At 40.6% G+C, this 15,364-nt stretch overlaps 1 protein-coding gene across 10 annotated transcripts in view; it reads right to left on the bottom strand.

Annotated features, from left to right (window-relative positions):
- Positions 1-15,364, bottom strand: part of adam22 (ADAM metallopeptidase domain 22) — a 256,501-nt gene that overhangs the window by 4,860 nt on the left and 236,277 nt on the right. For 6 of the 10 annotated variants that reach the window (XM_033012998.1, XM_033013002.1, XM_033013003.1 and 3 more), the window contains 2 exons: positions 2,168-2,291; positions 1,907-1,975 (listed from right to left, as the gene is read on the bottom strand). In XM_033012998.1, the coding sequence (XP_032868889.1) occupies positions 1,934-1,975; positions 2,168-2,291 (166 nt within the window). In that variant the 3' untranslated portion in view covers positions 1,907-1,933. The remainder of the gene's footprint in view (positions 1-1,906; positions 1,976-2,167; positions 2,292-15,364) is intronic. The other 4 variants (XM_033013001.1, XM_033013004.1, XM_033013007.1 and 1 more) reach the window with 1 other exon arrangement.

The raw sequence follows: 15,364 nt of genomic DNA, 5'->3' as shown, positions 1-15,364 counted from the left end.
ACTAGAAATGACTCACCTTTTTTTAAACAGAAATAACATTTATTTACCCAGATTCTGTTCTCCTGATTGAACAATGCTTCATCTTTCAAAATAACAAACATCATGTTACTACTAGCAACCTTAATAATAAACTCATTGATCTAAAATTATGTTTTAACTTTGAATATCCTCTACTTTTGTTAAGATAGACATCATGAGTAAAATAAATGTCCATAGAATGTGACACTAATTCAAAGATGCAAATTAATTTTATAAGAATATTACCAAAATCTAAAAAGGCATATATTATTAAACATCCACTGTATTAATAATGACACAATGCCGAAATACTTATGCAAGAATAATAACACCCCGGAGAGGAGTAGAGGTTCTCATGCAGGAGTATTATTCTGTACTATTAGCCTGGCTGGAGTTTGGTAGGTGACATTTGGTAGCGGAGTCAGGGGATATGGGGAGAAAGCAGGAACGGGGTACTGATTGGGGATGATCAGCCATGATCACGTTGAATGGCGGTGCTGGTTTGAAGGGCCGAATGGTCTGTTGTCTATTGTCTATTGCTTAATATCTCAAATATATCTTACACAATAGAACGAGTAGGAATCTGATATTACACCTAGTTCCATTATCAGTTGGATAATTATACAGCGTAATGGGACTTTGTTTAGGCCATATTTGGAATATTGCATGCAGTTCTGGTTGGCCCATTACAGGAAAGATGTGAAGGGTTTGGAAAGGGTGCAGAGGAACTTTACCAAAATGTTTCCTGGAAATGGGGATATTAGCTATACATGGTGAGAGAGGTTGGATTGACTTGAATTGTTTTCTCTGGAATGCCGGAGGTTGTGAGGGGATCTGATAGAAGTACATAAAATTATTTGAGGCATAGATAGGGTAGACAGTCAGCATCTTTTTCCTAGGTTGAAAACAACAAATACTAGAGGCATTGCTTTAAGGTGGGAGGGACAATGTTTAATGGAGATGCGCGGGACAACTTTTTTTACACACAGATGCTGGTGAGTGCCTGGAACGCACTGCCAGGGAAGGTGGTTGTGGTCGAAATGAGTGGCATTTAAGATGCTATTTGATAGACATATGGATACGCAGGGAATGTAATATTCCACCTATCCTATTCCTTCACATTTCCCTATATTTGCACATGCAGTGAAGAAAGCTAATGGCATGCTGGCCTTTATAACAAGAGGAATCGAATATAGGTGCAAAGAGGTCCTTCTGCAGTTGTACAGAGCCCTAGTGAGACCACACCTGGAGTATTGTGTGCAGTTTTGGTCCCCTAATTTGAGGAAGGGCATTCTTGCTATTGTGGGAGTGCAGCGTAGGTTTACAAGGTTAATTCCCGGGATGGTGGGACTGTCATATGCTGAGAGAATGGAGCAGCTGGGCTTGTACACTCTGGAGTTTAGAAGGATGAGAGGGTATCTCATTGAAACATATAAGATTGTTAAGGACTTGGACACACTAGAGGCAGGAAACATGTTCCCGATGTTGGGGAAGTCCAGAACCAGAGGCCACAGTTTAAGAATAAGGAGTAAGCCATTTAGAACGGAGACGAGGAAACACTTTTTCTCACAGAGAATGGTGAGTCTGTGGAATTCTCTGCCTCAGGGCGGTGGAGGCAGGTTCTCTGGATGCTTTCAAGAGAGAGCTAGATAGGGCTAATTGTTAAAAATAGCGGAGTCAGGGGATATGGGGAGAAGGCAGGAACGGGGTACTGATTGGGGATGATCAGCCATGATCACATTGAATGGCGGTGCTGGCTCAAAGGGCCAAATGTCCTATTCCTGCACCTATTGTCTATTGTCTATTGACGATCAACTCCATCCATAATCCCCTTTCACTCATTCTAAGGATAATCCACTGTCACCAAGCAAACTACCAACTAACATACCTTTGTGCCTATAGAGATACCAGAGGTTCAGGTGCAATCAACATAAATCACCGGGAGAACATGCAGAATCTACAGATAGAATTGGTCAGAATTGAAACCCAGATTCCAACACATAATTATAAACCAATATTTTGTACAAGAATAATACTTGTTATTTGATCAGATTATAAATAGCATATTTACTCTTTCTGGGATTATTTATGCAAAATATTGTCAATCATGCATAAAATTGCATTTTTACATCTCTTCAAATGTACTTACCCGTGCACTTTGTCGACTTGCCTTTCCATCCTCGTCAGGAAGAGGTGGCATTGGGTATGGGCACTTCCTACTAGAAGCAATTGATCCATTGGACGAGGAATGTGACTTAGATGGAGACAATGTCCTAGGAAGAAAAATAATAAATCAACACAGACTATGGCATCCCAGACAAACTGACAGCCAGAGCACTAAATCTGTATCAGTGCTGGTATTGTTTAGTTAAAAACATCCAGTATATTATCTGGAATAATTTGCAATGGGGCACTTTTAATTTACTCCTTGCCTTTGTGATCTTTGGGCAATGATTAAAATAAATTGTGAACTCCAAAGACAACGCGGTGACACAACTCGTTGTGTTACCCATATACATTGGTGCTGTCCGACGTCACAGAAGGATGTAGTTTGGGCTACTGATTTATTCATATATGTTTCTAATTTTGGTTAGGAAATTATCAAGTGGTGGCAAGATGCATTCCCCAAGAAGGGTGAGTTGTCAGGCCAGTTCCATATACTTGACAGTAGCCAGTTGGTCCAATTGGCGGAGGCTTGACAATGTTACCTCTAGGGTTTGTGGCAAGGGAATTCCAATGGAAGAAGAAATGTTACATTAAATCGTTACAGACCAGGCTGGTACATCATAGTTCAGGCTGATCGCTAGACATTTTACATTCATATCAGGTATTCAGAGTGTTTTGGGGGTGGAGGTTTGAAGGGTGGAAACAAAATCATTGTGCTTACATGCAACTGGCAAAGGCCAACCTGTTATTTGTAAAATTAAAACAAGAGATTTTGCCAACTGGAAAGTATGTCAGGCAAGCAGCAAACATTAGTGACACAACCACTGCAGGCAAGGCATGACGATGGAACCAATGCAAAATAAAAACACATTAAAAACAAAACTGCAAAGCAGCAGCTTTGGAAGCATAATTCTTGGTGAAAACTATTATTTGATCTGGACGTATCTGAGAAAAATTAGGGAATTAGTATGAAAGTTCCATATGGCAAGGTAACTTGGAGACACAAGAAACTGCTAATGCTTCTTTTTCTTGCGTATGGCGTGCACAGCCTAAAGTTGTAGGACAACTTGATCTATTTGATCGTATTTGATTGTGCACACCAGGTTAATTGCATTCGTCGAAACAGGGCGGACCACATGAAGGTTGCAATCTCCCAACCACTGCTAATGCTAAATTCTCCCAGCAGATTGTTTGCTCAGCAAATAATGTTGTATTAAAATGTGGTCTACTAAATGACTAGGCCTCTATACACATCTCCCGTGGAACCGGGGACTTCTTTCCTGCTATTGATCTTGAACAACCACAGAAGCAACCTGTATTTACCCAGAACCTTTAATCTCTCAGTTGTTGATCATTTTAACTCTCCTTCCCATTCCCATACTGAAATTTCTGTCAACCTCCTCAATTGCCAGAGAGAGGCCACATGCAAACTGAAGGAACAGCACCTTGGATAGCTGACAACCCAATGGTTGTAAGCAAACCAACGACATCCGGAGGCTGCAGCAAATCGTCCAATCAGCTGAGTTGGTTGCAACCTTCAGTTATTGGTTTGAACCTTCCCTCCATTGATGAACTGTACACTGCAAGGGCCAGGAAGCGAGCGTGTAAGATTATCTCTGACCCTTGTCACCCTGGCCACAAACTCTGGAAGGCGACTCTGGACTGTCAAAGCTGCCACAGCCAGACATAAAAACAGCTTTTTTCCACAAATAGTAGCTCTACTCAATAACCAAAAATCTGTAGCCTATTTTTGCTCTGGTATTTTATGTGTAATCAATAATGTTTTATTATTAATATTTAATGTTTTATGTGTCATTCCTAACTGTCACTGTATGCCATGTTGTCACATGCGGGTGTAACACCAAGGCAAATTCCTTGTATGTGAATACTTGGCCAATAAACTTATTAATTCATTCATTCATCCCTTCATTCATTCATGCTATGAACATTGAATATCCCTCCATTCACTGCATATTCATAAAAGTCCCTTAAACGTCACTAACATCTGCTTCCATCACCCTCTTTGGCAGCACAGTCCAGCATGTATCATTCTTTGCATGAGAAAACTTGCCCCACACATCTCATTTCAACTTTCTCCCTCCAACCTTAAAGCTAAGCCCTCTATTATTTAACATTTTAATTCTGGGAAAGAGATACTGACTGTCCTATCTATACCACTCATAATTTTACAAACCTTTATCAGATCTCCCCTCAGCTTTCAATGCTCCAAGTTTGTCTAAACTCTCCTTAGAGCTAGTATTCCCTAATCCAAGCAGCATTCTGGAAAATCTGTGCAATCTCCAAAGTCTGCACATCCTTCCTGTAATGAGATGACTGGAACTGCACTCAAACACAGCCTCAAAGAAGTTTTCAAAAACTACAATAGGACTTCCTGACTCTCATACTCAATGCTTCAACCAAAGAAGACAAGCATATCATACTCCTTCTTTGCCACTTTATCTACTTGTGTTTCTACTTCATGGGAGTTATGGACTTGGTCACCCAGGTCCCTCTGTATGTCAATTCTGTTTGGGTCCTGCCATTAACTGTGTAATCTCCCTCACATTTGATCCAAAGTACACCTCACACTTGCTCAGATTAAATTCCATAAACAAACCAAGGCACCAATTTCCACCCATTGAACAGGTATTCCATCTTACTTACCATAGCTAACATTTCTTCCACTTGCCTCTGTCTTTTCCATTCAATCTTCCTACTTCGCTTTGCATCCTCTTTGCACATCTTAATTTAGCCATTAACTTTCTTTCATTAGCACATCTGGATACATTACACATGGTTCCTTCGACAAAACCATTGATAAATAGCCAAGGGCCAAATATTAATGTTTACACCACTCTATAAATTTCATCCTGTTAGCCAAAGAATTACCTGTTTAATTCTAATCTCTGTTTACTGTCTGGTACCTATGCTACTCTAACTCCTCAAAACTATTAGCACTTAATTGGCACAACTATTTTCCATGTGGCACCTTATTGAATGATTTAACTGCAATTTCATTTTCATAAATCGTCAGAAAAGTATGATCTCCCAGGTTTCCTGATATAAGAACAGATTCCAATACTTTCAACCACCTGTTCCCAGTTTCCATTCTGCCTCTTTTTTTAATGGTAGGTTTACATTTTGTGTCTTTCAATCCACTGGGTCCATTCTTAAAACTAGAATACTAATGATTGATACAATTGCTATCTCCGTACCACGTCTTTTAAAATCCTCCAAAATAAGTTCACTTCCAGCAAAATTTGCCAGTTTTAATCGTAATAATTGCTTCAGTACTCTTTAACCCACCAGGTTAATTCCCAGGATGGCGGGACTGTCATATGTTGATAGAACGGTGCAGATGGGTTTGTATTCTCTGGAATTTAGAAGGATGAGAGGGAATCTTATTGAAGGATGAGAGACGATCTTATTCAAATGTATAAGATTATTCAGGGTTTGGACATGCTAGAGGCAGGAAACATGTTCCTGATGTTGGGGGGAGTCCAGAATCAGGGGCCACAATTTAAGAATAAGGGGTAAGCCATTTAGAACGGAGATGTGGAAAAACGTTTTCACACAGAGAGTTGTGAGTCTGTGGAATTCTCTGCCTCAGAAGGCGATGGAGGCCAATTCTCTGGATGCTTTCAAGAGAGAGTTAGATCTCTTAAAGGTAGCGGAGTCAGGAAATGGGGAGAAGGCAGGAACAGGGCACTGATTGTGGATGATCAGCCATGATCACAGTGAATGGCGGTGCTGGCTCGAACGGCAGGATGGCATACTCCTGCACCTATTACCTATTGTCTATTTCATGAAATATATATCTTTTGGGGGTTATTTTACTGCTTATATGCAAGAAAAATTCTAAGCTTCTGGTATGTAAACTACCAGCAGAAAGCTTGAGAATCACTGTCAATTTATTGAAAATGCAGGAGCTTTTGTCTTTTGTCTTCTAATACTAATTTCTTTGAGTCCAATGCCACCATCTGATCCCTGCTCTCCTGTTACGTCTGGTTCATTTCTGCATTGAGATGACAGCAAAGATTGATACAAATATATCCCTTCAACATTTTCCAGATTTTGTCCTTTTTCAAAGAAAGCCATGTTTACTTAATCTCCTTTCACATGCCGACAGAAGCATTTTCAATTGGCCTTTTAGACAATAGGTGCAGGAGTAGGCCATTCGGCCCTTCGAGCCAGCACCGCCATTCAATATGATCATGGCTGATCATCCCCAATCAGTACCCCGTTCCTACCTTCTCCCCATAGCCCATGACTCTGCTATTTTTAAGAGCCCTATCTAGCTCTCTCTTGAAAGCATTCAGAGAACCCGCCTCCACCGCCCTCTGAGGCAGAGAATTCCACAGACTCACCACTCTGTGAGTAAAAGGTGTTTCCTCATCTCCGTTCTAAATGGCTTACTCCTTATTCTTAAACTGTGGCCCCTGGTTCTGGACTCCCCCAACATCGGGAACATGTTTCGTGCCTCTAGCGTGTCCAAACCCTTAACAATCTTATATGTTTCAATGAGATCCCCCTCATCCTTCTAAACTCCAGAGTGTACAAGCCCAGCTGCTCCATTCTCTCAGCGTATGACAGTCCGGACAACCTGGGAATTAACCTTGTAAACCTACGCTGCACTCCCTCAATAGCAAGAATGTCCTTCCTCAAATTAGGGGACCAAAACTGCACACGATACTCCAGGTGTAGTCTCACTAGGGCCCTTTACAACTGCAGAAGGACCTCTTTGTTCCTGTACTCGACTCCTCTTGTTATAAAGGCCAACATGCCATTTGCTTACTTCACTACCTGCTGTACCTGCATGCTTACTTTCATAGACTGATGTACAAGGACCCCCAGATCCCGTTGTACTTCCCCTTTTCCAAACTTGACGTCATTTAGATAATAATCTGCCTACCTGTTTTTGCTACCAAAGTGGATAACCTCACATTTATCCGCATTACACGACATCTGCCATGCATCTGCCCACTCCCCCAACCTGTCCAAATCACCCTGCATTCTCATAGCATCCTCCTCACAGTTCACACTGCCACCCAGCTTTGTGACATCTGCAAATTTGCTAATGTTACTTTGAATCCCTTCATCCAAATTATTGATGTATATTGTAAATAGCTACGGTCCCAGCACCGAGCCTTGCGGTACCCCACTAGTCACTGCCTGCCATTCTGAAAGGGACCCGTTAATCCCTACTCTTTGTTTCCTGTCTGCCAACCACTTCTCTATCCATGTCAGCACTCTACCCCCAATACCATGTGCCCCAATTTTGCCCACTAATCTCCTATGTGGGACCTTATCAAATGCTTTCTGAAAGACAAGGTACACTACATCCACTGGCTCTCCCTTGTCCATTTTCCTAGTTACATCTTCAAAAAATTCCAGAAGATTAGTCAAGCATGATTTCCCTTTCGTAAATCCATGCTGACTCGGACCGATCCTCTTACTGCTATCCAAATGTTTGGCTATCTCATCTTTTATAATTGACTCCAGCATCTTCCCCACCACCGATGCCAGGCAAAGTGGTCTATAATTCCCTTTTTTTTCTCTCCCACCTTTCTTAAAAAGTGGGATAACATTTGCTATCCTCCATTCCACAGGAACTGATCCTGAGTCTATAGAACATTGGAAAAATTATCACCAATGCATCCACGATTTCTAGAGCCACTTCCTTAAGTACCCAGGGATGCAGACCATCAGGCTCTGGGGGTCACTTACCATTTGCTAGTAACTGCGCGCATTCTATTTATCTCTATCCATCAGTCACCTTTTGCGGAATTTAAAAATCTTCTTAAACTTCAGGTGTCCTGCTCTTTGTGGCAATGTTGTAAATCACTACTACTCTAAAATGGACTGTATTTTTTGCTGCACTACAGAGTACGTTTATTGCATTGTCATGGTGACCCTGTATTACATTTTTTAATATATAATAATCAAATACACATTTAATTGTCATTGAGTTGTTGCATTTCAGGCTTATCTGACTGCAGCAAGGAAGAATGTAATTGTTCTGTTTTTGGTACATATGGCAATTAAATATTCCTGACTCTTAAATTGGTGGTCATTTGGACAAGTGCATATTGATTAGAGAAAGCTGATAAAAATTTGTTAAAGGCAAACCATGTTTGACAAATTTTAGGTAGCGTAAAGGGGAGATGAGGAAATGTGATTGACTTGAGTATGTGGATTGTCAAAAGCCATTTGATAAAATGCCATGTAATATAAGAATAATATGAGGAAGAAAGGATGTGGAAGAATTGATAGAAAACTAGTTAAGAATGAACAGCTATTTTATGGCTGGCAGAAAATATAGTGGAGTTATTCAGCGATTAGAACTGAGATCTAATCATCTGAATATATATTAATGACTAGGATTTTTGTACACGCACAATTTCCAAATTTGCAAATGATATAAATTTTGGAGAAGTAATAAAAGATGACTTCAAAGATGAAATTTAATGAAGAAAATAAAAGCAAATATTGGAAACATGATCAATCTTTATAAAACACTCTTTTGACTACAACTGAAACATACAGTGTCCTTGATAATTTCTGGGACAAAGACCCATCATTTATTTATTTGCCTCTGTACACAATTTGAGATTTATAATAGAAACAATCACATGTGGACTAGGGGAGATTATGTGTTTGGCACGGACTAGAAGGGTCGAGATGGCCTGTTTCCGTGCTGTAATTGTTATATGGTTATATGTCGTTAAAGTGCACAATGTCAGATTTTAATAAAGGCCATTTGTCAGATTTTAATAAAGGCCATTTTTATACATTTTAGTTTCACCATGTAGAAACCACAGCAGTGTTTATACATAGTCCCCCCATTTCAGGGCACCATAATATTTGGGATGCAGCAAATGTTAATGAAAGTAGTCATGTTTAATATTTTGTTGCATATCCTTTGCATGCAATGACTGCTTGAAGTCTGCGATTCATGGACATCACCAGTTGCCGGGTGTCTTCTCAGATGATGCTCTGCCATCTTGCAGCTATCTTTAGCTTATACAGGTGCACAACCTTTTATCCGAAAGCCTTGGGACCAGACATTTCTCGGATTTCGGAATTTTTCGGATTTCCGAATGGAAGATTTTTAGCGTAGATTAGGTAGGTAGCGCGGGCGGCTTGAAAAGTCTGGAGCGGCTGCATCCTCCCCGGAGACCAGGGAATCATTGTAAATAATTGCTTAAATGTTAGTCAGTTAGTTTGGAGGGATTTTATGTGGTGGGGGGGGTGAAGGGGGAAACTTTAATTCTTAGTCCCCTACCTGGTCGGAGAGGCGGGGAGCGGGCAATGCATTACCGGGTCGCCGTGCAGTAAGTTCCGGAGCGCTGTGGCCTCCGACTCCCAACATCGTGGAGCTGGGGCTGCGGGCGTCCGGCCGCGGGTGGCGCCGGTTGGAGCTCCGACCCCGGCAACTCTACCCCTGGCTGTGCGGCGCTCCAAATCCAGCGCCGCCCGCGGCCAGACGCCCGCAGCCCCAGCTCCGCGATGTTGGGAGTCGGCGGCGTCGCAGCGCTGGGATACCAGCGGGGAGCGGGCAATGCCTTACCGGTCGCCATGCGGTAAGCTCCGGAGTGCTGTGGCCGCCGACTCACAACATCGCGGAGCTGGGGCTGCGGGCGTCCGGTTGCGGACGGCGCTGGATTTGGAGTGCCGCGCAGCCAGGGGTAGAGTTGCCGGGGCCGGAGCTACAACCGGCGCCGCCCGCGGCCGGACGCCCGCAGCCCCAGCTCCGCGATGTTGGGAGTCGGCGGCCACAGCGCTCCGGAGCTTACTGCACGGCGACCCGGTAAGGCATTGCCCGCTCCCCGCCTCTCCGACCAGGTAGGGGACTAAGAATTAAAGTTTCCCCCTTCACCCTCCCTCCCCCCTTCTTCACATAAAAGCCCTCCAAACTAACTGACTAACATTTAAGCAATGATTTACAGATGTTTAAATGTCTCCCCGGTCTCTGGGGAGGAGGCAGCCGCTACAGTAGTACAGACCGTGGGTCATTTCGGGTCAAGTTTGGCGCCAAACGCGAGCTTTGGTGTGCAGACGAGATCCTGGAAAAAATGTCCGGTTTTCGGAGCTTTTCGGTTTCCGGAACTCCGGATAAAAGGTTGTGCACCTGTACTTGTTTTGGGGGCTAGTTCCCTTAAGTTTTCTCATCAGCATATAAAAGGCATGCTCAATTGGGTTCAGATCAGGTGATTGACTTGGCCACTCAAGAATTGACCATTTTTTTGCTTTGAAAAACTCAAATGCTTTAGCAGTATGTTTGGGATCATTGTCTTACTGTAGAATGAATTGTCGGCCAATGAGTTTTGAGACATTTGTTTGAACTTGAACAGATAGGACGTGTCTATACACTTCAGAATTCATTATGCTACTACCATCAGCAGTTGTATAATCAATGAAGATAAGTGAGCCAGCACCTTCAGCAGCCATACATGCCCAGGCCATAACACCCCCACCACTGTGTTTCACAGATTAGGTGATCTGCTTTGTATCTTGGGCAGTTCCTTCTCTCCTCCATACTTTGCTCTTGCCATCACTCTGATATAAGTTAATCTTATATCAGAGTGGCGGCTAACCAGTAGTTTGCATCTTGCAGTGTAGCCTCTGCATTACTGTTCATGAAGTCTTCTGCGGATAGTGGTCATTGACAAATCCACACCTGACTACTGAAGAGTGTTTCTGATCTGTCAGACAGGTGTTTGGGGATTTTTCTTTATTATAGAGAGAATTCTTCTGTCATCAGCTGTCGAGGTCTTCCTTGGCCTGCCAGTCCCTTTGTGATTAATAAGCTCACCGGTGCTCTCTTTCTTCTTAATGATGTTCCAAACAGTTGATTTTGGTAAGCCTAAGGTTTTGCTGATGTCTCTAACATTTTTATTCTTGTTTCTCAGTCTCATAATGGCTTATTTGACTTTCATTGGCACAACTTTGGTCCTCATGTTGATAAACAGCAATAAAAGTTTCCAAAGCTGATGGAAAGACTAGAGAAAAGACTAGGTGCTGAGAGCTCTCTTATACCTGCATTAAGGAGGCAATTAAACAAACCTGAGCAATTACAAACACCTGTGAAGCCATGTGTCCCAAACATTATGGTGCCCTGAAATGGGGGGATTATGTATAAACACAGCTGTAATTTCTACATGATGAAACCAAAATGTATGAAAATGGCCTTTAATAAAATCTGACAATGTGCACTTTAACCACATGTGATTTTTTTCTATTACAAATCTCAAATTGTGGAGCACAGAGGCAAATGAATAAATGATGGGTCTTTGTCCCAAACATTATGGAGGGCACTGTAATGTCCCGTTTTGCACACTACATTTTAGGAAAGATACTGGATTATTAAATGGACTGAAGAGCTTTACTGTAATGATTCCAAATATGTGGGACTGTAAATATATGTGTAGAGAAGCTGGGAATATTTTCATTGAAATAATTAGATGGAATATACATATAAAGGATTACAGAAATGTAAATTCATGAACATTATGAATTATTTCATTAAATGTTAGCAATAATTTGTTATTTTACCATTTGAACTATTTTCTCATACATATCAACTTGGAGTATATGAGTATGGCATTCTGGGTGCCATACTGTAGGAAGGATGTGGTAGCATTAGAATGAGTGCATAAAAATTGGCCAGGTTATCACCTGGAATGGAGGGCTGTTGTTATCAGGAGGGATTGGCCTGGTTGGGTTCAGTCTCAGTGGAAGCTGAGAGGATTAGGTGTGACCTTATCGAGATTTATAACATTTTCAGGGATATCAATTAGGTTGATAGATTTATTTTTCCTTGGGTAAAGGAGTCTAAAACTAGAAAGTATAGGGTTAAAGTGGAGAGGGAGGAAATTTACTGAAATATTAAAGAGATAAGAGCAGCAAATTATTTGTACAGAGAAAAAAATGGAATGGGCTGCCAGAGGAAATTGCAATCACTGCATTTAAAAGGATAGGTATTTGGACGAGAAAATAACAGATGGCCTATATGGCTCTGTTCCCTAATATGGCTATGTTCCCTAATGGCTCTGTTTCTGCAAGGTTATTATCCTCCTTCCATTGCACAACTCTGATTTAAAACACTCTTGGAAGGTTCATGTAAATACAAAATCAATGTAAAATCCACAAATGGAGGCAAATTAAATATTAAAAATGGTCTCCATTTGTAGTTGTAATCCCACTTATAGAGTTCTATATAGAGTGCACCTATACAGACTGCAATGAAGTCTTAGACTGAACATGTGTCACTAAGTAACAGTACGTAGTGGCTGTCTCTGGACAAATGAAATTTTAATTTATGTATTTAAATGCTGCAATAAATAGTTAATGTACATTTGCAATTTCCACAAACAGGAGACCACAATTTGGTGTGATAACTTTAATTATTTTAATTGTGTCTGATAATGATGTGGTGAGGCCATTTTACTCTGGAGATAATGAAAAGTGTTGAAAACTTGAAGTAATAGATACAATGGATCAGGAATAGGTCAGGTAGCCCATTGTGCTTGTTTCTTAATTTCTGGTGGAGCATTTTGCCAGAAACTAGTACTAGTAGATAGGCACAGACTGTGATTTCTGCTACAATTGTTACCAAAATTTCCCAGCCTCTAAAATACATTCTTGGTTCAATATCAGTTGTTTCAATATTAATAGAAATTTGCAAATTGTAGCATTACAGTAAATAAAATACATTTGTCTGTGGAGACTCATCAACAAAATCTTATTATTACTGTGTATTGCAGTCTCCTGAGTAATATTTTGATTTGAAAGTAGCATTGAGAATGTTATATGATCTCAAGATCATACTGAGCCGAACTGTAGCACTATTGTTAAAATGAAGAAGAGCCAGTAAGTTGTATTGGGCTACTGTAAATTAATTCATTCAAGCAGTTTGCTGTTTCAACCAACATTGTATTTATTGTGTACATCATACACAATATTGTTCTCAGTCTGAAGAAGGGTCTCAACACGAAACATCACCTATTCCTTTTCACCAGAGATGCTGTCTGACCCGTTGAGTTACTCCAGCTTTTTGTGTCTATTGTATTTTCCACCCGGCTAATGCTACTGTAAATTATTTGTAGGCTAAGGGTAAGTATATCTCCAACATTAGTTTTAATTTTAGACATTGGAAAAAAATTAGATTTAGTTCTCAATACTTTTGCACAGATTGAAAATAATAAACATTTGTTAGCACAGCATCCCAATTACTGCACAATTAACTGTATTTTTTAAATGTAGATGGTCCTCTCAGCTCTGCACTTTTTACATTGAAGAAAGCAACAGCAGGTCTCACTATAATGAATGGAAGAGGCAGAAGCAAAGTTACTCGGCAGCCATTCCACGTACAGCTAGTGATCATCCATAAACTCAGTTAGCAATGTGTTGCAATACATGCATCACTGTATCATAATCTACACAGTTAAATATTTAACACACAGCACATGGAGAAAATGGACGGTGATTTGCAGGTTCCAGGTGAAAATATTTGCTGTATTGAGACTCATTAAAGCTGAATTGAAGATGTGGAAACAGATGACAGTACTGACTATCACTTGGTAGAAAAGCGGAATTTATACTGAGCTTAGAACTTTCTTTTTCCATTCTAGGCTTAATGATTCCGTGCCAAATTCCATGCAATATTTCCTTGTGTTGAACTTGTCAGTTGATCTTCTTGTTTATATCATTAGTTTGAATGAGATTCCGCAGCAATGCAAATTGAACATGAACTGGAAGGGTCTTTGCAAATAGCTAAAATAATTGCTCTCTATTCAATTCCTTTGCTTTCTTTTTTTTTTAAGTTTTGAACATGGCAGCAAATGATGCCAATTATTGGTGCTCACCACAAATAATTTTGGAGGTTCGGTGCATCATAGATCCACGGGATCTTCAGTAGTAGTCTGCATGAAATTTAATGCAGTGGTCTGGCTGCCATCTCAGGTTGACCAAAGATCCCATGGAAATAAATTATGAGCAAGGAATTATCTATGGGAATGGCTTGGTTGCACAACTAGTAGAGCTCCTGCTATATAGCGCTAGCAGTCCTGCTTCAATCCTGATTTTGACTGCTCTCTGAGTGGAGTTTGAACATTCTCCCTGTGACTACATAAGTTTTCTCTGGTTGCTCCAGTTTCTTCCGAGATATCAAAGACACATGGGTTGGTTGGTTAATTGGCCACTGTAAATTACCCATTGTGTAGGTGGGTGGAAGAATTGATATGAATGTGGGAGAACAAGATTGCTCTGTGAGCCAGCATGTATTTGATATGCTGGAGACCTTTTTCTGTGTTGTATGAAAATATGGACATCTCTGGTGACCTGGGCAATATTTATAATTCAACCAAGCATTATATAAAAATATCATACTTTTTGCTATGCTCAAATAGATTGCTCCATTTCCTACATACATGAAACACTACATTTTAGAAGAACTTCATTGTATATAAATTACTTTGACATATTCTGAAAGAGACTCAATTGACAACATATACATTTCTTTCTTCTCTCTCTGCCAATGCCCCACCTTTTAATTTTGCATATATAGGTATACATGGATATATTTGTCTATTTAAACATCAGAAGGCCAATTCATATGAAGGGATTGAAAAGATTGAAAAGGTGTGGATGTGGTCCTGTCGTTGTAAAATAATTAATGGTTTGTAGCATTATCAATGGATTCTTCTAGTATACTATTGTAACATTAGCATTACAATGGAAAAACTACTTATTGTTTACTCAAGAGAGCACTCCCTGCCAAATGTTGGTACCATAGCAACTGATTCAAGGCAAATGACCCACTTCATGAGCCAGCATTTGCCTACAAAAAACAAGTGTTTGAATGGATCTAAAAAAGGGTTGTGCTGGATGAAGCAATGTAAAAGATCACGAGCCGCAGTACCAGGTCAGTGTTTGCACTTTATCATTGCTTCCTCTATAGTGCTCTTTAATTAAGGCTGCAGTGTTCAATGGTATAGAATAACATCAATATAGTGTGTACAATTAAGGACCGTATTAGTTGAACCTGATGAACCCACCATTTCTCACTACATTTACTGAGTGTAAATTAATTTCCGGCTGGTTTGAGGATCAGGAATGCTGATTCAAAGGCAAAAAAGACTTGGGTGCGGATGTGGAGCAGGCGAAATAGGGAGTTTCT

This window comes from Amblyraja radiata, chromosome 2 (assembly GCF_010909765.2).
Source record: "Amblyraja radiata isolate CabotCenter1 chromosome 2, sAmbRad1.1.pri, whole genome shotgun sequence".
NCBI lineage: Eukaryota > Metazoa > Chordata > Chondrichthyes > Rajiformes > Rajidae > Amblyraja > Amblyraja radiata.
This window is presented reverse-complemented; position numbering and strand designations above follow the sequence as displayed.